Raw genomic sequence first — 27,385 nt, 5'->3', positions numbered from 1 at the left:
TTCCGTAACAATGATCTTTCTAAAATAATATGTCTTATTACAAATTAATGAAAAAGAATCTCAAATATATGAAAAAACCTCAAAGAAAGAAGTGAGGGGAAAAATTTGTCCAACTAACTCTGAGATTGCAGGAGTCTAAAAATGGATTAAGTCTACAGACAGAAAACTACCTAAGCACTGCTCCAAGGGATAGATCTGTTTTGCACGGTAGATTAGGTTACAAATTCTGATACTGCTGTACATGTATGCTGAAACTGAACAAGTAAACAGACAGTGGATGATAGAAGCCAGGGCTGTTTACTGTAGGAGTGGGGAGACACACACCATTTCCTGTGGAGGTCCTTTAATGGACCGGAACCTGGTGGTCCAGAGTCGACAGATAAGAAAGTGAAGGAGAGAGAAAGAGGCTGATATTCCTTGGTTTATGCAGAAAGCCAATAAAGTCCCTGAAACAGAGCTTCTCTGTTCACGGAGGCCTCAGGCGCCCTCTCGATGGGGTGAAGGCACACAGCGCCTTCTTGAGAGGGTCTTAGAAGCCCGTGCAGGAATGTGAACTCAGAGTGCCTCTGCACTCCAAAGAAATAGCCTGAGAGGGAGAGAGAGAGAGAAAGCAAGACAAGGGGACCAAAGCTCTGATGGAGCAAAGGTGTTTTATTCAACATTGTGTAGGTATTTATACTGTCTTACAAGACAGCTATTTTCAGTAGAGATAAAATCAAAACTTACAAGGAAACAAGAGGTCATCCATATGAAAGAGAGAGGGTTGTAAATAATCACTTTTACTATATGGTTCATAAAAAGGAAGAGGGTACTTAAATATCTGGATTCCTCAGCCCCCAGGAGAGGCTTGCCTCTTCTCTTAACTCCTGAATATTTAGGAATTAATAAGGAACAGAGAATTCCTGACAGATCCAAAACAGCACACAGGAAGCCTCCTGTTAAATGCTTCCTGACAATTTCCCAATAAGAAGAACCTAGAATCTTTGGAGAAATGACTGCCTTGAGCAGGCTCAAGTGCCAGAAAGAATGTGCTAACACAAAACCAAAACCAAGCCAAACCGAAAACAAACCCACAGTGACAGGCCAGGGGCGTGACAAAGGAACACAGAGGCAACTGAAAGGCTACAGGAACCAACGCTGGACAACTTGAGAAAGCAACATGGAGTATAACTCAAAGTCTAAAAACGAGTCTATCTGGGTGTGTGTGTGTGTATATATATATATATATATATATATATATATATATATATGATTAAATAAACCAGGAGGAAACAAATCTTCCAGTGCACAAAAATCCTAAATCATGTATGTAGATACTCTACCCTTCAGAGACGGAGCATAACTCCCTAGCCTTTTTTAAGTGTGGGCTGCACATGACTGAAAGAAGACCAGACACGGAGTAACTTCCCTCTTACAAGTCTCACGGACACCTCAGCCAGACTGCAATGGTGAGCCACCTTGACAGTACCTATTCCACACCACCAATGAGAATGGCACTTTACCCCTGGGGTTTTCTTTCTCAAAACACATATGTTTAATCCTAAGGAAAACATCAGACAATTCCCGATTATAAGACATTCTACAAAATACCTGACCAGTACTTCTCCAAACTGGTAAGGTTTTCAAGAAAGTTTGAGAAACTGTCAAGAAGAAGAAAAGACCAAGGACAAATGATGACTAAATGAAATGTGGTGTCCTGGATGGGAGCCTGCAACAGAAAGAAAGACATTAGGTGAAACTAAGGAAATCAGAATGAAGTATGGACTTTGTTCATAATAATGGATCAATACTGGATCATTAACTGTAAAAATGTACCGTACTAATGCAAGATGTTAAAAATAGTGGAATATATGGGAATTCTGTACTATCTTCACAACTTTTAAATCCAAAATGGTTCTTAAACAAAAAGTTAATTGAAAACAAATGAAGCTGATAAAAAGAAAAAAAGCAAGCCTCATTAGACATCCACGCTGCTAGTGTTTTTCCATCATAGAATAAAATGGAAATTCTTCCACAGACTTTTGGACACCACTCCCAGAGGCTCTGATTTAGTAGGTCTGACATGTTGGGGACCAAGAATTTCCATTTGTAACAGATTCCCAGATGCCGACACTGCTGGCCTAGAAGTGGTATTTTGATGACCAATAACCTGGACTACAAGATCAAAGCCAACAATTCAGATTCAAAAGCCAGCAATTCTTTTGCTATTTATCCCTATATTTACAGTCTTATCTTTTTCTGCACATGTTATGCTCCAGACCTAAACTGTTTCAACCAATTCTCATACTAATGGAGAAAACTAAGGTAAGTTTAATATGGTTTCATAACATATTTTATCCAACACACAGGTATAAATTCCTGTCTACAAGCTATATGCAAAATACATGACAATCAAAATGACAATGGCAACTTTTTTGAACTGAGGAGGACTCTGAAATTTCTTTGGAAGCTGTTTAAAGAAACTAGAATCCTTAAGAGTTGTTAAATCATAAATGATACGTTTTTAACCCAGCTATTATTAGAACCAAAACCATACAGACAAAAGGACTACATACTTTATTTTATAAATTTATTTTCTAACAAAACATATGAAAAAGTAAGATTTTTCCTGGTAACTAAACACAATGGTACTAGTTTTCCATGCAGTATACGCCAATGTTTCATGGAACCCATTAATTCAACTGACAGACACAAGCAGCATAAAACAGTCAGGAGCACAGAACACAAAGCCAGGTGCCTGAGTTTGAAATCTCTATTCCACAACTCACTAGTTTTGCCATCGGGCAAGTTATTAAACTTGTGCCATAAATCAGTTTCCTTGCCTGTAACAAGAGAATATACCTCACAGGGTATCATGAGGATTAAGTCCATATTCATAAGTCCTTAGACTGGCCCGTAACAAGCGCTGCATGCCTTGATGTTTGTAAGAGCCAGCCAACATGCCAAGTACTACACTAGAAAACAGGAGTATGATGGTTGGCCTAGACACAGTCAAGGCTATATGTGGTCTATAAGAGGATACAACCATTAACAAATCAATCACACAAATAAATAATTAATAAATATGGAACTCTAAACTGAAATAAGCAACATGAAGGATGACAATATTTTTTAAAAAACATTAATACACTCATCTAATCTCATTTTTGGAACAGAAAGTATTACAGCTTCAGGGAGTAATAAGCATTTTGACAGAATGATAATTCCCTCTCCCAGGCTTAATCTTTCTTAGCAGTCTTAAAAGCATAATTTAACAACACAATCATCTGGACACTGTTATCTGCCGAGTCAAAAAGGATTAGCAAATAAAATTATTTTGCCACATAATTTTTAAGCAACATAAAAATGTTTAAGGCTGGAAGTTTTCACTTAAGTATACATTAAAGGTGGCCTACTAAATTGGAAAAATAAGAAAAGGCATTAACTGGCATTTAATAAAACCATACCCTTTAAAAGTAACTTTTTTATGGAATTCTTCACACTAAGAGCTATACAAAAACTTAAAGAAGTAAAATCAAACTATGCAAAAAAAAAAAAAAAAAAACAAGCAACCTTTGCAAGTCTAGTATTTTAGAGATAATGTCAAAGGTATAAAGTATAAAGCACCATGCATCTGTACTTAAAAAAAAAAAAACCAAGCCACGCAACAACTCCAGAGGAGTTTAACTTGTAAAAGATTTGGGCAGAAAGGAAGCAATCAAGTAAAACACCAACTTCCCAGCTACCCAAAAAACAAAAGAAATGAAACTTGGAAACTTAGTTAGAAACAAGGTAGGACTTAGTTTGCATTATAGAACTGAGGCTAAAGAATTATAACATAAGCAAAAGAATGAAAATAAGTATCAAAAGTGAATACCAGGTCAAAATAATTTGAATGAAACAAACCAGAAAATTCCTTAACTTTCTGATAATAAAAAGTACCTGGCCATTACAAAGAAAAAGAAAGGTTACGGACCTCATAAAGTGAGCTTTTAATCCTTTTTTTCTTTACTCCAACTTTTTTTCTTTACTCCAAACCCGTCCCCTGCAGTAGAAACACAGAGCCTAAACCACTGGACCACCAGGGAATTTTCACTTTCAAGATTTTCTGTTAATTTATTTATTACAGGTGTATGTATAACATAAATTTTCAATCTGGGTAATGATTTTTTTTCCCAAAGCAAGGGACGGTAGAGCAATAACCCAGTCATCTTAAGATACTGGCAAGAGCTCCTTAAGGGTCTGTTCACCCTTAGATCGCTCAAGAACTGTCTAAAGAAAACCAAACAAGTTTACTTAGTAAGAATTAAAATCTCTGGCATAAAATATAAATTTTAATAAAATAGATCACTGCAGTACTCTGCTAATATTTGGTTACAATGTTTGTCTATGATAGGTTGATTTCAATTTATATTTTAATGGCTCATAAATTGCTGGTTTTAATTACTATCAAAATACTAGGTCTCAAGAGCTACTCGGAAAATCGTGTTCTACTAAAAACAAATAATCAAAACTAATGTTCAACGTTAGTTGATGGTATTGTAGCAAGGCTAATTCTTAGTTTTGTAAATGTTCTAATGATATGTAAGATTTTAGCAGTTGGGGAAGATTAATACAGGACATAAAAAAAAACTGTACTTTTTTGCAACTTCTGCAAATCTAAACTTATATGAAAATAAGAGGTTAAAAATAAAAGTTCAAATTCTCAGCACTTTTCTTCCTTTATATTAGTGAACGTGCCAAGCAAGAAAAATGCTATTTTAAATTTCCCTAAAATGTTGACTTACCCATCAGATTAGTTATCAAGTGTACAATAAACCTAGCTTTATTTTGCTATAGTAATTACTATGAATACACTAAGATAGACGAAGCTTTTCTAGAGCAACAACTGAATAAAGTTACCCAGAATTTTGACCCAGATTGATAATTAAAACTCATTCTACTTAATTTTAACTGTACGTATGAGTCTAAGATAATTGTTTATATTTAGATTTTTATTTATGCAACAAATTCAGAGGTTCACAGGAATAACAAAGGAAATAGAATGGTCCCTAGTATAATCAGACTAAATACATAAATTGTGAGTATATAATGTATAGATAATACATTATATATAAAGGTGAGTGGTTTGTAACTAACTCTTACATGAATAATATTCTTGCTTTAAGTAATAGTTCAAGGGTACATATCACGTATTGCTTAGGGGGAAAAACCTCAGGAAGGAATGATCAGTAAAGGGCCTAGTAACCTTATCTCAAATCAAATCAATTATCAATCCTTATTCTAGATTTCATGTCTCTAAATGAACTCAGGTTCCAGAATTATGAAAAGTTAAAAAAATTTAAATACAACCCCAAGTACTAGAAATATGCATTTCGTTTGGGTCCAATCTCCAGTGCAAAAATTTCTTGCCATGGTATTTTAGTGTCATAAAAGCTGGCTGCCAATTTTTCTGTCTTTATACGTAACACAGCTAAACCATTTAATAATTATACTAACTACATCTAATAGTTATTTATTTGTTAAGGGTAATAGACTTGAGAAACACTATTAACTAAAACTGTACTTCCGCAAACTTTTCAAGTCCATTAATACCAAGAAAGAAAAACACTCAAGAAGCTTAAGAAATAATTATTTTAATCTACATAAACATAATATATACTCACATGTATTAAGTTTTGCCGTAGTTTCTGCCTTCATAACATGTCTTAATTTCAGTTTCCTTTGTGAACTCTGCACTGCCTCAAAAACTAATTATCCTTTAATGGGTTCAATTAGCATGAACTATCTAATTCTGTGATACCTATGTTTAATCAATACAATATATAATCAACACTGTATCACCTAGAATTGTCAAGCTGTTTGTGAAAACTTAAAAAAAAAAAAACCTTCAAAAGAATAAGCTATTTTGTTTATTTCACATGTAATAGCTGTCATAAAGCAAAGTTTAAGTATTTACTTTTCTGATACCCTTATGTATTTCCAAAAGTCTTTTAGCCTGCAATTTTACAGACAGTTTTCCACCAGGGAGGCCAGATAATATATATAATTTATCTTTATAACTTATAAAAGATTCTAAGAGGGCAGGCACAAACTGTAAGTTAGGTACAATTCAGTCATAACACCATACAAAGACCTTATGAATAATTAGGAAAGAGATGTTAACACTACTGTTTAGTCTTATAAAATGGTGAATTTTAATCAAATTGATACCTTTTAATTATTTATGTTTCCTATATTCTTAGATCACAGTGCTTGGCAAGTATACAGGTACTGATGTAATTTTTAATCCAATTAGTTGTAAATGAATTCTGATTTGTTAATCAATGTTTGTATTTCCTTGCTACTACTTAAGTATGACACTACCATGAGTTAATCCCCCTACAAAATGTTATTGTTGAGTGGAAAAGCAATGCAGAGCTTCATCTCTTCCTTAAAGATTTTCAAGTATCATAGGAACACAGATTCATGAAAAAGCTAATTAAAAATTTGACATTCCATCTTGTTTTAGTGATTAATTATAGGATAAAAGAAAGAGATGTAAAAACAAATGTTTCTTTACATTTCTCTGATTAATGTAATATTATGCTAAGAAATATTATAACTGTTATGAGCCATTTTCTAGCTTCTTCAAGTATAGGACACAACTACAGTTCTATTAGTGAAGAGAAATGAAGAATTAATTTAGGTAACTCAAAAGCGATATGGGAGGCACAAAAAGATAAACCAACTTTGGCTTTAACCTACTGCAGACCCTGAAATGCCAGATTCAACAACAACAAGAAAACAAGAGCACAGCGGCAAGCCACCACTTGACCACATAGCAAGAATTCTGAAACAGCCAGTAACATTTCCTTCCCTTCCCAACTCATTCCGTTGTCTCTTCCTTTTGTTTTTCCTCGGTTTTGGCTGCAGGCAGTTCAAGGCTTGCCCACTGCATAGGTTCAGCTTTTCTCATGGTGATCTCAATCTTTGTTGCAGTCATAGTTACGTAGCTTCGCTTTACATCAATCACCTGTAACATATTAAAGAAAATGCCAGTATTCTGGATGGCTTTACTAATTTTAGAGGCAATAAGTTTAAATGATACACAAGATTTCATGTCTATGCCTACTGCTAACAGTCAAAACTCCAAGCTTCTAAGGTCATCTCTAGCCTTAGATGTAAACTCCTGGGTAAGAAATAATGCTAAGTTATTTATCTACTCTGCATCAATGCTTACCTAAAGTACTGTCTTTTATTATAAAATGGCATTTTAAATACTAAGAAAAAATTCTGCTGGATTTATAATACTTACACCCCATAATTTCACATTTTGATGAAATTCCTTCTCTCCTTCAAATACAATGTGTACATTTAACTGGAAAAAAAAAAAAGTAGATTAATGGATCAAAACCAAAGTAAGGATTTATGATATTAAAACAGTGATTATAAAAATAAGAAGACACGGATAAAAATCATTTAAGTTATTTTAAGGAACTGCCAATATTATACTTTGAGAAAACCGTTAACAGTGAAAAAAATATTAACATGGAATTTCATATTGAGAACTAAGTAGCATTATTATCTATAAATCTTCTAAGCCACTACAGTACTTTCAGGATGCTTCAGAAATATCTCGCTGAGAACGTTCACTTAAAGTAGTTTCTAGGAAAGTAATTTCAAATTATTTTTTTGAATTGGAGAAACTTTTAAAAATCTTAAAACAGCTCAAGCAAGATCAACATTTTACAATACAGTAAGAATAATGTGTAGTGATTTCCCTGGTGTTCCAGGGAACACCACTGGAAGAATCCGCCTCCCAATGCAGGGATGAAGGTTCGAGCCCTGGCTGGGGAGCTAAGACACACACGCCGCAGCTGGAGAGGGCCCGGGCTACCAAGTGCCCGCACAGCAACATGGAGGGCCCTGCACGCTGCAGCCGCAACCTGACACAGAGAAGACACACACACTTTCAATGGGACAACGCACAGGACAGAGCTGCCTAGTGTACTCACCAATGTGCTATTTGCTACCACTTGGCTGAGCTCTGGAAGTGAATTTTTCGCATATACTGAAATGGTGACTTCACCCCCAGTCTGATGCCAGTCATGTCTACACGGAACAACCTTTTTCCCCTGCAATATAAGAGAAACTTTGAATTTACAAAGTGTCTTAACCTCTTAAAAAGAGTAATCTGACCCATTAAAATTGAGAAAAACACCACATAAAATTGAGCCCTTAATATTTTTAAGCATAAACAAATTCTAAAGCCCCTATCAAGAAGTTTAACCAATAAAACAAAATACTAGCTTTATGACTTAAGACCATACTTTTGAGACTGAAGTAGAGATATTTGCTCAACAATATAAACCAGACAACATCTTAATCTCATGCATAATAACTTTCCAGTTATTTTCTACACACTGAAATTTGAGGAAAAATAATTGACTAGTTTTAAGTGTCTGCTGTTCTTATTGAATATTTTCCTCTTACAATAACACGAATAAAAGGTAAGAATTTGTGGAAATAATCTTTTGATTACTATTATGGAAATAAATTATTACCTATGAATGATACACTGCTGTAACAATAACTACTTGAAAGATGAAGTGTGATGTGTCTTATAACTGAGGGTAATTTAATGCATGAGATTGTGAGACACTATTATTTGAAAAAGCAGTATTTATATTTTTGTATAATTACGCCAACTGAATTTAAATTACTTACACCACTTAAATTTTTTTGCCCTTAAACACCTGGCTTAGTCACTCAATAGTTGACAACTATATGCATTAAAAAATAATAAAAAGGTGTTTTTCATCAAGAGTTATACTATGAAAACTTAAGCACACAAAACAACATTTTATTTTTTCAAAGCAAAACTTTCAAATTTTCGTACCTTGGAGAAAATACAGGGAGATTTCACTTTTTACTAATAAAACACTCATAGAAGTTTTGTGGTAGACAAATCATTATAACTTAACAGATAACATTTACAATATCTAACCCAAGTGTTATTAAAAAGCAGACATAATAATATATGCTAATATACACTGAATTCCTAAAGTAATCTAACATAAAGATACACACACTGAAAACATCATTGTCTTGGACTTTTTAGTGCCAATACAGCACATAAAACTAATTTAATGTATTAAAAGACACGTTAATAACAACTAACAAATATGTATTTAGCAATGAGTTGCTTGCCTTCTTACAGTTTAATGGGATTTTCCGAGATTATTTGCATAGCTACAAGTCTTTTAAAATGCTGTTAGGTAAGTAGAAACTGATGCTTTCGCTTTTCTTTTGCTAAGTTTTCTGGTAGCAAGCAGAGGCTGATTCATGTCAATGTATGGCAAAAACCACCACAATACTGTAAAGCAATTAGCCTCCAATTAAAATAAATAAATTTAAAAAACACAAAAACATAAACAATTCCAAAGAAACAAGTCTACAATCCTACCGTTTGGCCACTAGATGGAGTGTCTGTCATGTATAAATGGCTGAATGACAGTAAGGGGCCAAAAGAGCATCAGAGGTCTCAATGGTAACTCAAATGACCAGAAAAGTGATTTTTAAACAGAAAAAGTCAAAACAAAGTATGCAATTACAGAAAAATATGCTTCCATTTAGACTAGCTTACTATTTCAAAACAATCTACATATTTGTAATCAATATACACAATGGTTATTCTGATCAAAGAGCAGTGCGTTAAGAGCTTGACTCAGATTAATTTTAGATTTTAGTTAGGTTCATCAAACTGAGGAACTTTTTTTTTTTCTTGAATCTAAAGACAGAGTAATCTCAAATGTCTTCAAAATGACTCAGATAAATACACTCCAATAGGCTATTTTTTAAACATTACTTACAGCATCCTTTTTAGTCCACATGTGTTTCCCTGTTGTACAGCCCTCTTGGGCTAAGAATGTATTAAAATCAGAAGTTTTTCTTCTACAACAGCTCCAGTATTTCATCCTTTAAATTATCATAGAAAAATTTTAGAAATAAAATCTGACAGTCAATTAAATTTGGAAGTGTTATAGTAATAAGTAACTTAAAAAAGTAAGCATGTAACTTTAGTATTTTACAAGTGTCTAAGTTGCTAAAGGATGGCATCACAGACTCGATGGACGTGAGTCTGAGTGAACTCCAGGAGTTGGTGATGGACAGGGAGGCCTGGCATGCTGCAATTGATGGGGTTGCAAAGAGTCAGACATGACTGAGTGACTGAAGTTGCTAAACAGTTAACACTACCAGAAGACCAATAACCAGAATGCCATTTAGTATAGCAATTCTGGCATTCCTGAGCGAAGATGCTTAAAACCATCACAAAATCCAAAATCAGCTTTTCACTGACAGTTTGCATCTCAGTTTCCTCATGAAGCTACTATGAAATGGTTGATCAAAGATTGAAGACCTTCATATTTGAATAAACCAGGAAAGTGAGAACATGCAAAAAATCTAAAAACGAATGTTTACATAACCTGTGATAGGCAATCCCAAAGTAAGTAAAAAATTAACTTGAGAAAAATCTAACACTATTTACTCAAGAAAGATCTAACACTGGAAGACAAAAATTACAGTAAAACTTAGGGTTTGTGTCCTGAACATATGGAAACAGAGTGGAAGATTTTCATAGTACTGTGTTTCTATAAACTACAGTGTAACATAATGAGAGAGGTGCTCAGCTGAGGGCTGTGGAGAAGTATTGGTTTTCTCAAGATGCCACAATGTTGGGGTCTTAGTGTCCCAGGGCCCCAAATTCCAAATGTCCTACCAATGGGCAGGGCAGCTCTTCAACAAAACACCTATTCAGCTTAAAGAAAAAAAGTATCCTATTGTAATATAAAGGAATATTAAAACACATGAGGTTTGAATCACAGTGGTCACTTCAACCATAACCTTGTATCAGTTTTCCCACCTGTAAAAAGAAGGCAAACTCACATTTCTATGTTAAAGTTTAAATGACAATATAAGTAAAATACCTAATATTGTCACATGGCAAATAATGTTTAAAGGCATATTAACATTTCTAACATCTACCATAAAGTTTTCATTAGTCTGGTTTAAGTTACCCTTCGTGGAAAATAGGTACTCCAGAATGATATACACAGACTTCTTCTAGACTCTGTGGACCCTGGTATGTCTACAAGAGAAAAAAAAGAGGGAAAAAATTAGTTTCATATCTCAATGTTACATTTCACATGTATTTGTAAGTACTGGTGACCTCTATGAACTATGAAAATGCCCAAGAGGTAACAATTACCTAGAACATTCATAAATTCACCTCAGGCCATTCCAATAAGGAATGAAAAAAGATTCCTGTTTAGATATGCTTAAATTTCAGTTCCCTGTGAAAAAGGTAAATATTAAAGTAGGCAACAGGATGTATCAGATGTTTTTTAGACTTTTGGGTATGAGGACACATCCCAACATATTCCAAACATATTCAGGTATGTTCTAGAAATTTACAGGCCAATACTAAAACCAAGAAATTAGTGTTCTCATCAGAAACATAGTTATAGCATGATTATGTGCTCACACAGTAAACTCTGTGAGCATTATGAATTGAAATGGAAAATCGAATAAGCAATTCTGGAAGTCCAGGGTGATGACTTCTTATCCCTACAAAGGGTAAAATGAGCTGCAGACCTATATATATATCCAGGGTTTGTCTGGAAGATCCGGGCCCCATTGCTGCTGTAGATGAAGGCTCTACAGATGAATTCACAAAAAGTTATGTTAATAAAACATAGATGCAGCCAGTAGTATATTTTCTGTCTACTTTGGTATTTACAGCAACCATCCTACAGTTACAGAAAATAAAATTCTGTACATTTACTTTTTGTAAATTCAGATTACGGGGTGTGTATCTCCTGAAGATATTCCATGGGCACCCAAAACCCAGCGCATTAAGATTCTGAACTTCTATCACTACTGTTCCCCAGACCTCCTGCTCTTCTTCCCCACCTTATCTGATGGCACCGTATCTACTGAATCTCTCAAAGTAAAAATTCTTCAAGTCCTCTTCAGGTTCTCTTTACCTTCTACCCTCATGTAGTCTATCACAAAATCCTGTCAACCTGAATTTTAAAAAAAATCTTACCAGTTTAATTTGCTAAACTTCCTCAAGATCACTAGCAGATTCTCGGCAATGAAACTCTGCTAAAAGATTCTGATGAATTTCTCTGCCTTCAGTTTCTGGACTCTACCATCTACTTAAACATGCACCACTCTCTTGTTTAAAGCCCTTTAAATACCGCTACCTCAAACCATATACAATAATCAGTGCCAGTGGTCTGCACATTTAAATGTGCCTCTAAGCCCAAAAAGAAACAGACTTCCTAAAGAGGATAGAGAAAGCCCATCATGAAGGAAAAGATGAACAAACTGAGTTTCATTAAATTTAAAGAGACTGTTTATTAGAAGACATTATTAAGGCGGTGAAAAAGTATAGTCTCTCTGACAAAAGACTTGCAGCTAAAACAGATGAAGAATCCTTAAAATCATTAAGAAAAAGTCAACTTAATAGAAAAACAGATACAGATTTTGGACAGTGTCACAAAGGAGGACATCCAAATGGCCAACAGGCATACAAGCATACAAGAGCGCAGTCAACATCATCATCAGCAAAGTGCAAATTAAAATCACAATGGGAACATTCCACATTCACCAGAGTGGCTGAATATAAAAGACTGATATTACAGAAGTGTTACCAAGCTGTAGAACAAATGGACCCAGCCTCATATATCACTGCTAAGAGTATAAACACAACCACTTTGTAAAATTAGGTGGGAGGACCTGCTAAAGCTGCAGACACACACACACACACACACACACACACACACACACACACACACACACACACACTCTCACACACTGAAGAAGCAACACTATTTCTAGTTATCTACCTAAAAGAAATGTGTAAACGTATCCCAAAGTCATGCACAAATATGTCCATAATAACATGAATCAATAAACTTCACAGGACAGTAGAAAGGATAAACTGATTGGCACACTCAAACAATGGTATGCTTTAAAGCAATGAAAAGGAATAAATTACAGCTACATGAAACCAAGATAACCACAAACAGTTAAGCAAGGAAGACAGACTTAAGTACCTGTTCTATGATTTTATTTACAGTGAATTTTAGAAGTGGGTAAAACTAATCTATGTTGAGAGAAAAAAGTAGTTACCTTTGGGAAAGGAAATAATGGATGAGAGGAAACATATGCACTCTGACTAATAAACTTGTATTTATATATATTCAATGTTGTATTTCAGTGAAAAAACTTTAGAAACATTACTTCAATGGCCACCGTGACCTAAAGGAAGGCCTAAGCTGTGAGCAGCAAGCCTTTCAGGATCTAGCCCGACTTTTCTTTTGATCTCAACTTTACATCAGCAAATTCTGTATCATTATCATTGACATTTTTGATTTTTGTACATGACTGCTCTCTCTGCTTGGAATATCCTTTTCCATTTATAGAACTGTCATTCATTTCTCAAAATTCATCTGGGATACCTTCACTCTGACATGCCTACAGACCCCACCACCTCCACTGCACCTCCCGCACCCAAAGAATTAATCGTTCTCTATCTACTACATCTACCTTAAATACATGGGAATGCATTTGTATTTCCATCTCTAAAGGAACAAGGTGATCCCAAACTCAGCATGAAAGAAGACTGCAAACCTGCTCCCAACCCTAACTCCAATGTCTCCTCCTCAGTTAATGGTGCACTGAGATGCTTCATTTCTGGTTTATCAGCAGGTCCTGCTAATACTTCCAGGTGTCATTCATTCTAACGTGCTTGTCATGTGCTGGCACTGTTCTAGCACTCAAAACATAGAAAAGAGAAAATGTTTTCCTTTCGAATCTTATATGAGTGAAGAAGGGAGGCGAAATCTGTAAAATAAGTAGTATGGAATAAGGTGTAAGTGCTGTGGGGAAATAAGGACAGTATGGAAATGGTGGTGAGGGTGTACTATCACACAGAGTGGGCAGAAAGAAGCCTCAATGAGATGTCTGATGACATCCTACATGTAACTACTTCTCTAAAACACATGCCAATGCCTGGTTTTTCAAAATAGCACCCTAGCTGGTTTTCCTTCCCTTGATTCCACTCCTGCACCACTAAATTTACCATTCATCAGCCAAAGATATCCTTTTAAAGTCCCTCCTTAAACAGACTACGGCTTTATATTATACTTACTAAAGCCCGAACTCCTCACTGCGACGTACAAGGACCTCCATAATCTTGCCTGCCTTTCATACCCTGTTTCATACCCTTGATCAATCCTCCACTGACTTTTCTTATAATTTCTTGAGTAGCCAAGCTCTAAAGCCTCTAAACATACTACTCCCACATCTACTCCAAAGTTTACACAACTCATCTGCTACATCATTCAGATTTCTGACTTAGTGTCACCATATCAAAAAGGACTTCCCTGATAAGTGCCCATAAATAGTTTTACTCTGTATCTCCTTGTCAGCTTTATTCAAGTCTACCTAAATTCACAGCAGTTAAGAACTTATTTGTTGTCCTCCCCAAAATCAGAATATCAGCTCCCCAAGAACAGGGATTTTTGGTTTATTTAATACCACATTTCCAGTCCCTAAAACCATCTCCGGCACACAAGAAGTGCTCAGTAAATGCTGACAGAACTAGACCTGTTTATTCCTGTGATCTATCAGACGTACTCCTCAGGGACAGGCGCATGCTCATAGTCCTGCTCCATGGAATAGTGCCCAACACATAACAGGCACGTAAATGTTTGTATCTAACTGAGTCAGTACATTACTCTTTTCTCAAAATAAAAAGTTTACTTCCAGACGTAACACAAATTTTATAATATATACCTTTGAACACCCTCCATTTTTACATGAGGTTCCAATCTTAATTTCATCACTGTCTTCTTCTAAAAGAAAGAAAAACAAAATAGAAACATTAAAATAGAACATTTTTACTATAGTGCTTTCTTAAAAAGTACCCTTTTCTTAAAATGAGTATTTAAAAAAAAAAATCTAAATACAAAAAAACTGCTATTTTACATGATTTTACTTAACAGTTTTCTGTGTGACCTTTCATGTAACACACATAAAAATGAATCAGAAGCCAACTATTGTGATTAAATCTTGCCTATATTCCCAAAATGGCACAGGACATGATGCACTTCTATTCTATAATGCACCCTATATCCAGTATATTTACCTTATGTAAAAGAGAAATCATGATTCTTTTTCCCCAGATAACAGGTATGGGTCAGAGAATGCTGAATATATTTTATATCATGCATAATGAAACATTTACAAAAAAGCTTAATTCACTGTTAAAAAGTAATGAGTAACAGAATAAAAAAAAATTAACAGGTTCTCCTTTTTAATAAAAACAAAATGAAATTAATCACAAATTCATTCTGTGGTTTAACACACATTCAGTAAACAAAAAAGTTCTTTACTACAAAGTACTACTTTTTTATATCTATATGCTATAAACTATACTGCTTCTGCTTCTTTTAGATAACTGGCTAACTGAACAGAAAAATATAAAAAGCAAAATCTTACCTTTCTTATTTTCTTCATTCCCCGATGACAGTTTAAGTTTATCAAGTGCTTGTTTTAGGGAGGCAGATATCTTTAATTCCAAATTTGTCATTGGTTCATCCGGGCTAGAGATTTTGGAAACTTTATTACCATTATTGAGGTACAAAAACATTTCTTTTACTAAAAATAAATATACTTAAGAGTCTACTTATGATAAGTCAAAAGCTTTGTGAATCAAGTCTTTCTAATTAAAAAAGTATTTTACAATAACTGCTATAATATAGCTACGTTTCTAAGTTTTAGCAGAAAAATGTTGATACTAAATATCAAATAACCATGCTACTTTCAACACAAATTGTGCTAATGGGAAGGAAGAAAAGACTAAGAATCCAAATGTGCCAAGATGAGCAACTCCACGGAGGGGACTGTGAAGGAACGGCCCAAGGAAAACCCCGAGCATGCAAGTACGGACCAAGTGAACAATTATGCACTAAGTGATTCACTCAGCAGGGCGTGCACACAGCACAACTCCAGGGCAGGTGTGTCCACTGTATATGCAGTTATGCTCAGGGTGAGGGAGCCACACGTCTTTCTTGTGCCTTGGCATGTATCGTTTTCACTGTGGCATAGTGGAATTCTCTAAGGGAATCGTCCTTGTCAGGGAGTCAGTTTGAGTTGAAAAAGAACTTGGAGGCTTTCCTTTCCATTCTACCACTGTTTGTTGAATGTTTTTTAAGACATTCTTCACAGAAAAACATTTCCTTTCCTTTCAAAAATTCTAATAAAGAAGAATTTTATTTTAAAGCAGCTCATTTTATCATTACAACAGTACATAACTGAATAATTATGTACTAAGGCAATATTATGTACGAAGTGAATCCATATCCCTCCTGGTGGAGACAGTTCCCGTCACGTGGGCACTACTACGCGCACCTGTTCACGCAGTTACATCCCAAGGCAGCTGTAGCAGGGCTAAAAACAGTGCCAACAGTGCCCCTAACACTTTGCAAAGTGCTGTATGTAGAATTAAGACATTCAATAAGTGTTAAGAATACTAATAAATGCAACAAGAAAGCTAAAAAACCCTAGGTTATTCATTCTCCATCCTTAATGAAAAACCTGCTGCATAGGAGGCACTAACAAAGCACATAAAAGCTTGTGTCCTCATAATCTCTGTAGTACCATCCAATGAATTTAGGAGAAAATACTTAATTTCTCTTTCTCTTAGGTGAAGTTATTAAAGTGAAGTTATTATTTTAAAAAATATTACCTCATACTGTCAATTACAGTAGACTCAACTATAATATTTAATAATGATCCATGTCAAAATTCTTGTCTTTTTATGACTTCCCTCCCCCACAACTGGCAAATCAATCAGTAAGACATGTGATAAAATTTCTCATGATTATGAATAAGGTGGATATACAATAAAATCATTCTAAGTAGTTTGGTTAAATAAACAAAATAAACATCAAAAAGTCCCTGAGGGTTTTTTCTTTGTTGGATATTAGTCAAGATGCTATAAACTTATTTATTTAAGATTAATAAAGAAAAATTGGGGAAATCATTAATCCACAGTATGAATATCAACAAAGGTCATGTTTGAGGCCAAAAACCATCTTTTTTTTTTAAGTCCTGTATTTTGATTCTAAAACAACTAAGTACTCAAGGGCTATGTGAAGAAGACCTGGTATAACAGTGATATCCAACAATCCCAGCATATGTGGGATTATACAACAGAGTATAGTGGGTAAGCAAGTATGAAGAATCTGTGCAATTCTACTGCAAAATGAGCAAAATGTATTTTTAAAGTATTTTAATAGATATGCCATGTAAATCAAATAGATTAAAAATTGATCAGTAATGAGACTAACAGTTTTCAGACAACTGGGGGTAAAAGATGAATGACTAGGCTTATTCTAAGTGGCAAAATATGGACAAATATATAGAATCTGACCCAATACAAGGGAAATTTATATACTCGGTAATGATAAAATGAGCTGCTTTAAAATTCACTAGAATTTTTGAAAGGAAAGGAAATGTTTTTCTGTGAAGAATGTCTTAAAAAATATTCAACAAACAGTGGTAGAATGGAAAGGAAAGCAACCAAGTTCTTTTTCAATTCAAACTGACACGGACGATTGATTCCCTTAGAGAATTCCACTATGCCACAGTGAAAATGATATATGCCAAAGCACAAGAAAGACGTGTGGCTCCCTCACCCTGAGCATAACTGCATATACAGTGAACAAACCTGCCCTGGAGTTTTACTGTGTGTATGCCCTCAAGGAAATAGAAGTGAAAAGGTATTATCTATGAGAAAACGAATTTATAAGCAGAGTACATCATGAGAAATGCCAGACTGGATGAAGCACAAGCTGGAATCAAGATTGCTGGGAGAAATATCAATAACCTCAGATATACAAATGACACCACCCTTATGGAAGAAAGCGAAGAACTAAAGAACCTCTTGATGAAAGTGAAAGAGGAGAGTGAAAAAGTTGGCTTAAAGCTCAACATTCAGAAAACTAAGATCATGGCATCCAGTCCCATCACTTTATGGCAAATAGATGGGGAAACAATGAAAATAGTGACAGACTTTATTTTTTTGGGCTCCAAAATCACTGCCGATGGTGACTGCAGCCATGAAATTAAAAGACGCTTGCTCCTCAGGAGAAAAGCTATGACAAACCTAGACAGCATATTAAGAAATAGAGTCCTTACTTCTAGTCAAAGCTATGGTTTTTCCAGTAGTCATGTGTGGATGTGAGAGTTGGACTGTAAAGAAAGCTGAGCGCCGAAGAATTGATGCTTTTGAACTGTGGTGTTGGAGAAGACTCTTGAGAGTCCCTTGGACTGAAAGGAGATCCAACCAGTTCATCCTAAAGGAGATCAGTCCTGGGTGTTCATGGAAAGGACTGATGCTAAAGCTGAAACTCAGAATACTTTGGCCACCTGATGTGAAGAACTGACTCATTTGAAAAGACCCTGATGCTGAGAAAGACTGGAGGCAGGAGGAGAAGGGGACAACAGAGGATGAGAGATGGTTGGATGGCATCACCGACTCGATGGACAAGAGTGTGAATAAGCCCTGGGAGTTGGTGATGGACAAGGAAGCCTGGCGTGCTACAGTCCATGGGGTCGCAAAGAGTTGGACACGACTGAGCAACTGAACTGAGAGAAAAACCAAATGGTTCAAAAGTTGGTGAACTACACAAAGGCTACAAATGATATGATGCAAAATTGTAAAAGGTAATACCAGGAACAAATGCTGTTATTAAGTGTAACATGAGTATATAGCTATATAAAGTGTACCTTGGCCTTTTTATTGCTTCTACTGGTTTAGGGGCCTGAATGATGTGCTCCTGAAATTTGGGTTTCAACTCAGATAATTCTTTCTTCTCAGTAGTCTTGACTTCAGGTTTGACTGGCTCAGGTGGCTTCTCACTGTTATGCCTTCCTTTCGTACAGCCCTGTTGGTGAAAGGTATTCATTCACTGAGAATTATCCTATTATCTATTTCACATGCTGTAACAAATATTAATTTTCAATTCTTAATTCATAAATTCAAGTCCATGTTTTCTCCACTTTTAACACACTGACTTATTTTAAAAAACTAAAAACAGAACTTCAAACTAAATATATTTGTAAATGAGTTCCTACATGTAGAATAATGCATTAAAAAGAGGCCTCTAAATTAGACCTAACAAATAATCTCCTTTAATTATTCTATTAAAGGAATAGCATAAACTATGCTACAAACTCTGGAGATCTCACAGAGAATTCTACAAATTATTTATACAAAAGGGCCTCAATCTGAGTCTCAGTTCTCCTGCTCCTAGCTATATGATCTTGAACAAGTTAATTTTTTTAAACTTGTTTCCTCATCAGTAAAATTGAGACAATTTTTGAGAGGATTAAATAAAAAATACAATAGAGTCAATAAATGCTAGCTCCCTTTTCTATATACCATTGACATACATTTTAACGTCCCTGAAATCATAAGGTCAAAGGTATGTCATTTAATTAGCAACTTTGGTCTTCTTTCTTAAGGGTACACAGAATAATAGTGCAACTTCATGGTATGTGAGATAACAATAATTTATTGTTCCTAACTGAATATGATTTAAATTGTTGCCTCCTCATGGAGTTCTATTTAAGACTGCTAACATCAAATAACAAGGAACTACTGCATAGCACAGGGAACTATATTTAATATCTTATAATAACCTGTAATGGCAAAGAATCTGAATAAGAAGAGGTACACATATGTGTAAGTGAATCACTATGCTGTATATCTTAAACTAAAAGAACACTATAAATCAGCTATACTTCAAATAAAAAATAAAAAGCTAAAGAAAAAATAAGCTGTAGGAAAAAAATTCTAGAGTGTAATTTAGATGTATATAAGTACACTAGAAATGAAAACAAAAAAAGGACTATTAACATCAAAAACATAAATTGACAAGTAGTTAATTAACATCTTGAAACTCTAATCTCTAAAACAGATAAATTCCCTACTTTAAGTGCCACAGAAGGGAGGTGACCTCCATTTTAAAAGAAAGGGACTATCTGTAAGTTAACAAGGACTAGACAAAAGCTGTCCAAAATCAGACTCCTCAAATCTGGAGATTCCCGTAATATGTACGTTTTGGGGGATAATCTAAGAGAAAAACACATTAATACTTACTACGATACTTAAAAAGTCAGAAAAATCAGTTGTTCTTCTCTTACAGCAAGACCAACCCTAGGAAACGTAAGAGCCAAAAGAAGAAAACAAAGTGAAAACTCTTTGTAAAAGAACCGCAACTCACTGAAATACCACTTGCACTTACCTCCTTGAGTCGCAAAGTGACCCGTATATATATAAATTTATAGTATTAAAGTGCTGTAAATAATTAATCAATTTAAATGTTTAGTCTTTGACTAAAAAAAATGAATTAACCAATGCGGCTGTGATCCATCATAAAAGGAAGCACCTTAAAATATGGAAACAGAAATTGCTTCTGATTTAGAATAGTACTTGACTTTTAGAACAAAAACATTTTATAATTTATAAAATTAGATATTTTAAGGAATCTAGGGTGCAAGCGAAGTGCTTTACTTTAAAAAGTGAGTTAGATTAAAATCCAGTAAGTTAAGAGATACTCAGCATAGTTGTTTCTCAACAATAAGCATTGTATTTTCAGAAAAACACTACTTAATGTAGCAGCTTAAGCACTGTTAGATCTTTCAAGGTGACATGAGCTTTTCAGTTAGAAGCATACAAATATAGAAACTGTAAAGCACTATGAGATTCCTAAACAAAGTATCAAGTACCTAACCAAAACACTGCTTTAAGTTGTCACCTATAATTCCAATACAGTACAAGAAAAAGGAAATAAAAATGCAGTAGTCCCAAAGCTTGGGATGTCTCAAATCCAGACTAAGGGCCAGCTTTGCAGATACCCACCTGGGCCTCACTGTTTCTCTCAATATATACATGAAGAATTTGGTAGTGTCTTTTTCATAATACACACTTAAAAGTTTTTTTAAAAAGAAGTGCCAAATATTCTATAATTCATATTTTCCTTTATTCTGAAATTTTATTTTCTTTTACTCTGAACTGAGATGAAAAATAACGAGTACAAAATTAAAGGTTTAGTTAGTATAGATAATATTGTCACCAGTAAAGCTATTTTGTATGTAGAAAGTTTTATTATCTTAATTCTATATGAAGAATTAAGTATTCTGGGAATACTGGGATATACACACGACATAGACTAGTTGTTCCCAATGCCCACCCGAGATGTTCCTCAGTCAAATGTGAAAAGGAAATTAAAAATTAAGTTTGCGAGTATAGGGCTGCAAACTGTCTTTTCTTAAGAACTGTTCTTTTCCCTGAATGTGCCTCTTCTAATAAGAATAATTTGGAAAAGGAAATGGCAACCCACTCCAGTATTCTTGTCTGGAAAATTCCATGGACAGAGGAGCTTGGTGGGCTACAGTCCATGGGGTTGCAGAGAGTTGGACATGATGGAACATGCATGTACAACTTGAATAGTAAAATGTTTTTTTCTTTTGCTCATGCAATGTTTAATTTTTTACTTGGCTAAACAGAAAACTGACAAGAGTACACAATCTACTGATGAGATATTTTGCTTAAAATCTACTGGGCTGTGAAATTCAGTAGTATTGGAAAGTCTAGGTCTTCAAGAAATGTTATAAAAACAATAATAAACAGAACCTAATTAGAACAGAGAAAGAAAAATACTCCCAAGTAAAATCATCAAGTTTAATCAGAACAATTAACAGTTGGATATAAACAGAGGAGCAATGGAGTGAATGACTAGAATGTTAGTGGTATCATTACTAGCAGCAGCAAAGGCAGGTTATTTTTGGAATAAGGGGTCACTTCAGAACTCATCTGTAGTTGCCAATGACACACATAAATGAAAAGTACATTGTAGAAGTGAAGTAAGGACAAAATAAACTGAATGAGAGGGAAAAAGGAAGCCCAAACTGAGAAGTGAAGTGTGCCCATGGTTAGAAGATATGAGGAAAAACATCATCAGAAAACACAAAGATGCAAGGAGTCAGATCACAATTTGTGGTATCGAACGTTTGTTCTGTTTCTCTCACTTAGAGGTAACCAGATTAATATAGGCTTGTTATTTGCTTGTATATCATTGTTTTTTACACTTGGCTAACAGCTGAACACCAAGGTCTAATTACTCCATGAAATGTAAAATTAGAAATTCAAAGGACATTGATAAATACAAACATGATGTACGGCTTATGTTCCTAAGAAAACCTAAAACCATAGCAGCCATGTTGCAACATTTTCTTTTGAGATACACAATGGAAAATGTACCTCATTATCATAAATTTTAAAAGACCAATACACCCAACACATCGAACAATATTCTGTCATGTCTCTAATTCTTCAGAACACCAAGAAACACTGGCGGCACCTCTCTTCTGCACTGTATTATCTAAACTTAGGCGTCTGTCCGGAGTCGCACTGCCAAGTGTTTGTAACAGTCCTCCCTAACATTCAGAGCTGCTCTTATGAGCCAACAGCTGCCCGAAATGTTGAAAGACTAAGAATCAGTACAGTTGCTTTCATTTCCCCTCAGAGTCAGGTGAAGAAATGAGGGACGTAGAAAATTAGAGCTGGAATAAAAATAATAATTTTCTAACTGGAAAAACCCTTCAGATTGCCGTCTACTGTCTCCTTTGACTCTAGTGGAACACTTGCTTAAAGCACTCCAAAATGGTCAGTAAGAAAGCATAAGCTGAGGAGGAAAAAAAAAGATCTAGTATTATACCTCTGAATTCACTACATAAATGTTATGACAAAAATGTATCAAGCTCCTACCTTTAATGCATCATGAAAGACTGGAACGCCTGGGTGGTATGTGCAAGCATCTGGTCAAAAGCAAAGAAAAAAGAAAACACTTCACAATGAAGAAAACCCATTTTCCTTCAGTGTTAACATATAATCCTTTTTCCATATGCAGGTAATACTTCACTAATGCTCCAGTTTGATGCATGACACACAATGCTTAATATAACATTGTATTAAAATAGTAAAGGTTAAAATTCTAATTTGAGTATGACAGCTATAAATAAAAATACACATAGTTCAAGTATAACAAATTATATTTTGTATTCTAATCTTTACAGTAAAATTTGTTTAGTACCCAAACTTTAGTATTGTATTTCAATTTTGTTTTTACAAAAATATTATCAAATTTAAACGTTTTTGTGTGTATTGATCCATAAAAGTTGCCCAAGAGATGCCGTAAAAAGACATTTTTGAAGAATAGGTTCAATTTTTTAAAAACTGATATATCAGTAATATCTAATTGCTAATTTTAATTTTCTTAAGTAGGTGTCAATTCCTAGATATAAACCTTATCAAAAAGAGGCTTAAATTTTACAAAGTTTTCAGGTTTGTCACTGATTGTTAGTCTATTATTTCCCTACCCGCCCCCACTACACCATCGATTTTTACTTAACTCTCTAACGAAAATGGAATTATAGTCTGCAATATGGAGTATTACGTTTAAAAAACAATAATAGACACATTTATTCCCTAGTTAGATAGAACCATGAGCTGAGAAAAAAGCCAGCTCCACACTTGTGCAATTTTCTTACAAGGATACTTTGCTCAAACTTTCGTGTCTGTTTAGCACTCAACTGACTACAACCTCTGATTCCTGGAATCACCTTGCTGCTGCTGCTAAGTCACTTCAGTCGTGTCTGACTCTGTGTGACCCCATAGATGGCAGCCCACCATGCTCCCCCGTCCCTGGGGTTCTCCAGGCAAGAACACTGGAGTGGTTTGCCATTTCCTTCTCCAATGCATGAAAGTGAAAAGTGAAAAGTGAAAGTGAAGTCGCTCAGTCGTGTCTGACTCTTGGCGACCCCATGGACTGCAGCCCACCAGGCTCCTCCGTCCATGGGATTTTCCAGGCAAGAGTACTGGAGTGGGGTGCCATTGCCTTCTCCGATGATACATTTCTGGTGCTGAGACAAAAATCTCCCTATCCCTGTATTAAGTCAGTATGGTTTCTTTGGTTAGTAACCAGGTACTACATAGAGACCATACTAGCTAATAAAGCGAGAAAGTGTCAGGTTCACAGTACAGTACCTAAGCCCAGATTCAGAAGATCTACTAATTAAGGGTAGTAGTGGAATTGAGGGCTGGAAAAGGAGATTCAAAGTAGAAATGAAAGTGTAGAGGAACAGGAATTTGAGAGGAGAATCAAAGTAGAGAACAGAGAGCATATTTCATATCAAATTTACATACAGTCCGAGGCACACAGTGCATAATGTCTGACACAGGCATATATAATAATGGACATTCTGGCAGCAGAACAGCAAGAGTGAGTCAGGTCTTAACCATACAACTTGTATAAACAGTCCTTGAAAATCACTGCTAAATATCATGCAGATGGACATCTTTCTCTCTAGTCCTTAAAAAAAAAAATCAAGTTTGACACTTAAGCTCAAGGTAATATTTTATGGGTAAGAAGCTACCGACAGCAGTGGTAAGAACCAGGGCTTTTAACACTGAGTCTAACCCAGGCTCAAATTTTGGCTCTGCCTCTTGGTAGCTGTTTGTTTCCTCAAATGTGTGGACTGAATACAATATTGTTAGTGAAGAAATGCTTCTTCAAAAGCTGTTTTAACACATGCAGATCACCACACCAAAACACTCCTTTAGCTTTTGTATCTCCATTTTCCATCAACCCACCTACCTGTAGTATTGTAAGTCCCTACAATAACCCTGGGCTTCCCTGGTGGCTCAGACAGTAAAGAATCCACCTGCAATTCAGGAGACCTGGGTTTGAAAATCCTGGGTCAGAAAGATCCCCTGGAGAAGGCAATGGCAACCCCCTCCAGTATTCTTTCCTGGAGAATTCCATGGACAGAGGTGCCTGGCAGGCTACAGTCCACAGGGTCGCAAAGAGTCAGACATGACTGAACAACTAATTTTGTTAGGCTAATAAACTTTCAGCAACCTTAAAAGTGTTCCCTACTTAATTCAGTGCTGTGGATGCTCAATCCTTGAGACTGTCTACTCCGTCGGCTTCCCTTATCTCTTTCCTAGGCACTGAACCATTTCACACACACACAGAGCTGACTTCCAAAAAATTGGCTATATTTCCCCTTAAAATTAGGCTGGTACTTTACACCCTATAAACATACATATTATCCCATTCAACAAAGCATAACACTTTCCTCTTTAACATTAAAGCAGAATAGGTATAGCCACTAAAGCAATTTACTTTTTACATAGGCTACCAACAGCAAAGGGCTTTAAAACCTTTGTTCCTTGAGTTTTTTCCACTGAAGTCTCGTAATTTTCTCCCTGAAAAACTTCACATTAATACTGTAAAAGTAATTAAAGTTATATTTTCCTCAGAAGCCTACCAAAGAGCTTACCATTTTAAATTATGTCCCCAATTTACCTGTGCAGCAAGATAACCATTCAGGTATATCAGAGGTGAAAAAGAGTTTTTAAAGTTTGATTTTAATTCCCTATACAATGAGGAAACTTGTTGCTAACTTGTTGTACTTCTCTTATTAACTGGGTAAACACTTCACAGGGTTGTTGTAAAGATTAAATGAGATAACGTAATATATATTAAGTGACCGACCAATGTCTGGCATACAGAAAACATACAATAAATGCTAGTGGAATTTGAGAAAGTGTTGTTAACTCCTCAGTTTTCAAGGAATCCAGTCCTTTACTCCATTCACCTACCAAAATTCAAATCCACTGATCAGTTTCTATCATTCACCTAGTCAGTAACTCTCAAGTTTACATCCTTAATCCTACACCTGGGTACTGGAGAGCTGCACCTCTTGGGCACCTGGGCCCGGGAGACAATTTTTCCACCCGGTGGCGGTGGGGTGGGATGGGGGATGGTTTCAGGATGATTGAAGCGTTACATTTATTGTGCACTTTATTTCTACGAGGACTACATCAGCTCCGCCTCAGATCACCAGTCATTAGGTCCTGGAGGTCTGGGACCTCTGCTACAGAGGACATTTAAGCACAGTGTCCTGCAGACGGCGCAGTACTAAGACGGGAAGGCCATGCAGAAATACCCAAGGAACACGGACGGCTACAAAGTAACGGATGACGAATGGTATCTCCCACTGGAACAGATGTATCAAAACCGAACAGCGTAACCATTCAAAAGAATCTGAACCAAGAACAGTTTTGTTTTTTTTAAAAGTATGGTTAAAACAGTGAGTCAAGTGAATGCCAGGATAACCTGCCCGCTGCCCAACCCTGCGGTGCATGTCTGTCTCTGACACACACACGCGCGCGCGAGCGCGCATCCACCGCACGGCGAGCCCAGGGCACCTGGCTAACACCTCACCGCTCCGAGAGGCGCGGGCGGGGACAACGATGCTCTTAACCCGGCCCAGAGGGAGAGCGGACGGCCGGGGAGCATGTGCGCCGGGCGCTGTGCCGAGGGCGGGCGCCGGGTGCGGACGCCGTCGCCGGGTCCCGCAGAGCGGCCCCGCACCCGGGAGCAGTTCGGGACGCGGCCCGGCGGGGTCAGCCTGGGAGGCCCCGGGCGTCCTCTGGAAGGGATGCGGTTGCCCGGCGGGGTCAGCCTGCGAGGCCCTGGGCGTCCCCGGGAAGATGCGGCGGCCCGGCGGGGTCAGCCTGCGAGGCCCCGGGCGTCCCCGGGAGGAGGTGGAGGGGAGGGGGCGGCGGCGCCTCTCTCACCGTCAGAGTTGGTCTCGGGGTCGAAGCGCTGGCCGCAGCCCCGGTTGTAGCACAGCAGGGCCATTCTCCTTCCCGGACGCCGGAACCGCCACTCACTGCCTCTGCAACCCCCAGCGCGCGACCCGGGCTTGCGGGCGCGCAAGCTGCCGGCTTCCGGGAACGGCCAGCTCCGCCTCGGGAACCTTCGCGAAGGTTCCGGCCGCGCAGGCGCAGCGGTGACGAGAAGAGGCCAAGGAAGAGGCGGGGGGCCCGCAGGTTGGGCTCCGCGGAGCGGCAGGGGAAGAGGGCGGTGCGGCGGCTGGGCGGGCCGAAGGGCGGGGCGGGGGTCCAGCAGGTGGGGCTCCGCGGTGCGGCGGGGCTGCAGGCGCGACGGGAAGCGGCGGGGGAAGCGGGCGGAGGCCTCGCAGGTGGGGCTCCGCGGCGCGGCGGGGCTGCAGGCGCGGCGCGGGGACTCGCGGGACAGGCCTCGCAGGCCGGAAGCTGGGCCTCCGGGCGCGCCCCGCCTCCCTCGGCTCTGCGGGTCGCGTGTCCTCCGCGCAGCACGGAGACCGCCCCGCTCCCCGCCGCCGCCGCCCAGCAACCTCCTTCCTCTTCGGACTGGGGTGAGGCATCTACGCGCGGCTGGGACGTTGG

General features: G+C 37.1%; 1 protein-coding gene across 1 annotated transcript; it reads right to left on the bottom strand.

The window, feature by feature from the left end:
• Positions 1-4,958: 4,958 nt before the first annotated feature.
• Positions 4,959-26,917, bottom strand: CHORDC1 (cysteine and histidine rich domain containing 1). The gene is made up of 11 exons (NM_001045912.2): positions 26,753-26,917; positions 22,874-22,923; positions 20,204-20,260; positions 18,829-18,986; positions 15,535-15,638; positions 14,830-14,888; positions 11,040-11,110; positions 9,834-9,939; positions 7,977-8,096; positions 7,277-7,339; positions 4,959-6,994 (listed from the first exon to the last, which is right to left on the bottom strand). Exons 1-11 carry the CDS (start codon positions 26,814-26,816, stop codon positions 6,848-6,850), a joined length of 999 nt encoding a protein of 332 aa, NP_001039377.1. The 5' UTR covers positions 26,817-26,917; the 3' UTR covers positions 4,959-6,847.
• Positions 26,918-27,385: the final 468 nt, after the last annotated feature.

The sequence above is a fragment of the Bos taurus genome, chromosome 29, assembly GCF_002263795.3.
Source record: "Bos taurus isolate L1 Dominette 01449 registration number 42190680 breed Hereford chromosome 29, ARS-UCD2.0, whole genome shotgun sequence".
Classification (NCBI taxonomy): domain Eukaryota; kingdom Metazoa; phylum Chordata; class Mammalia; order Artiodactyla; family Bovidae; genus Bos; species Bos taurus.
The sequence above is the reverse complement of the archived record's forward strand: the minus strand, read 5'-3'. Positions and strand labels throughout refer to the sequence as shown.

Coding starts and splice junctions, on each gene's coding strand:
- CHORDC1 (NM_001045912.2), bottom strand. CDS start 26,816: ATGGCCCTGCTGTGCTACAACCGGGGCTGCGGCCAGCGCTTCGACCCC. Junction 9,940..11,039: donor GTACCTATTTTCCACGAAGG/GTAACTTAAACC, acceptor GATAATTTAAAG/GATGAAATACTGGAGCTGTT. Junction 6,995..7,276: donor AAAATGTGAAATTATGGGGT/GTAAGTATTATA, acceptor AATATGTTACAG/GTGATTGATGTAAAGCGAAG.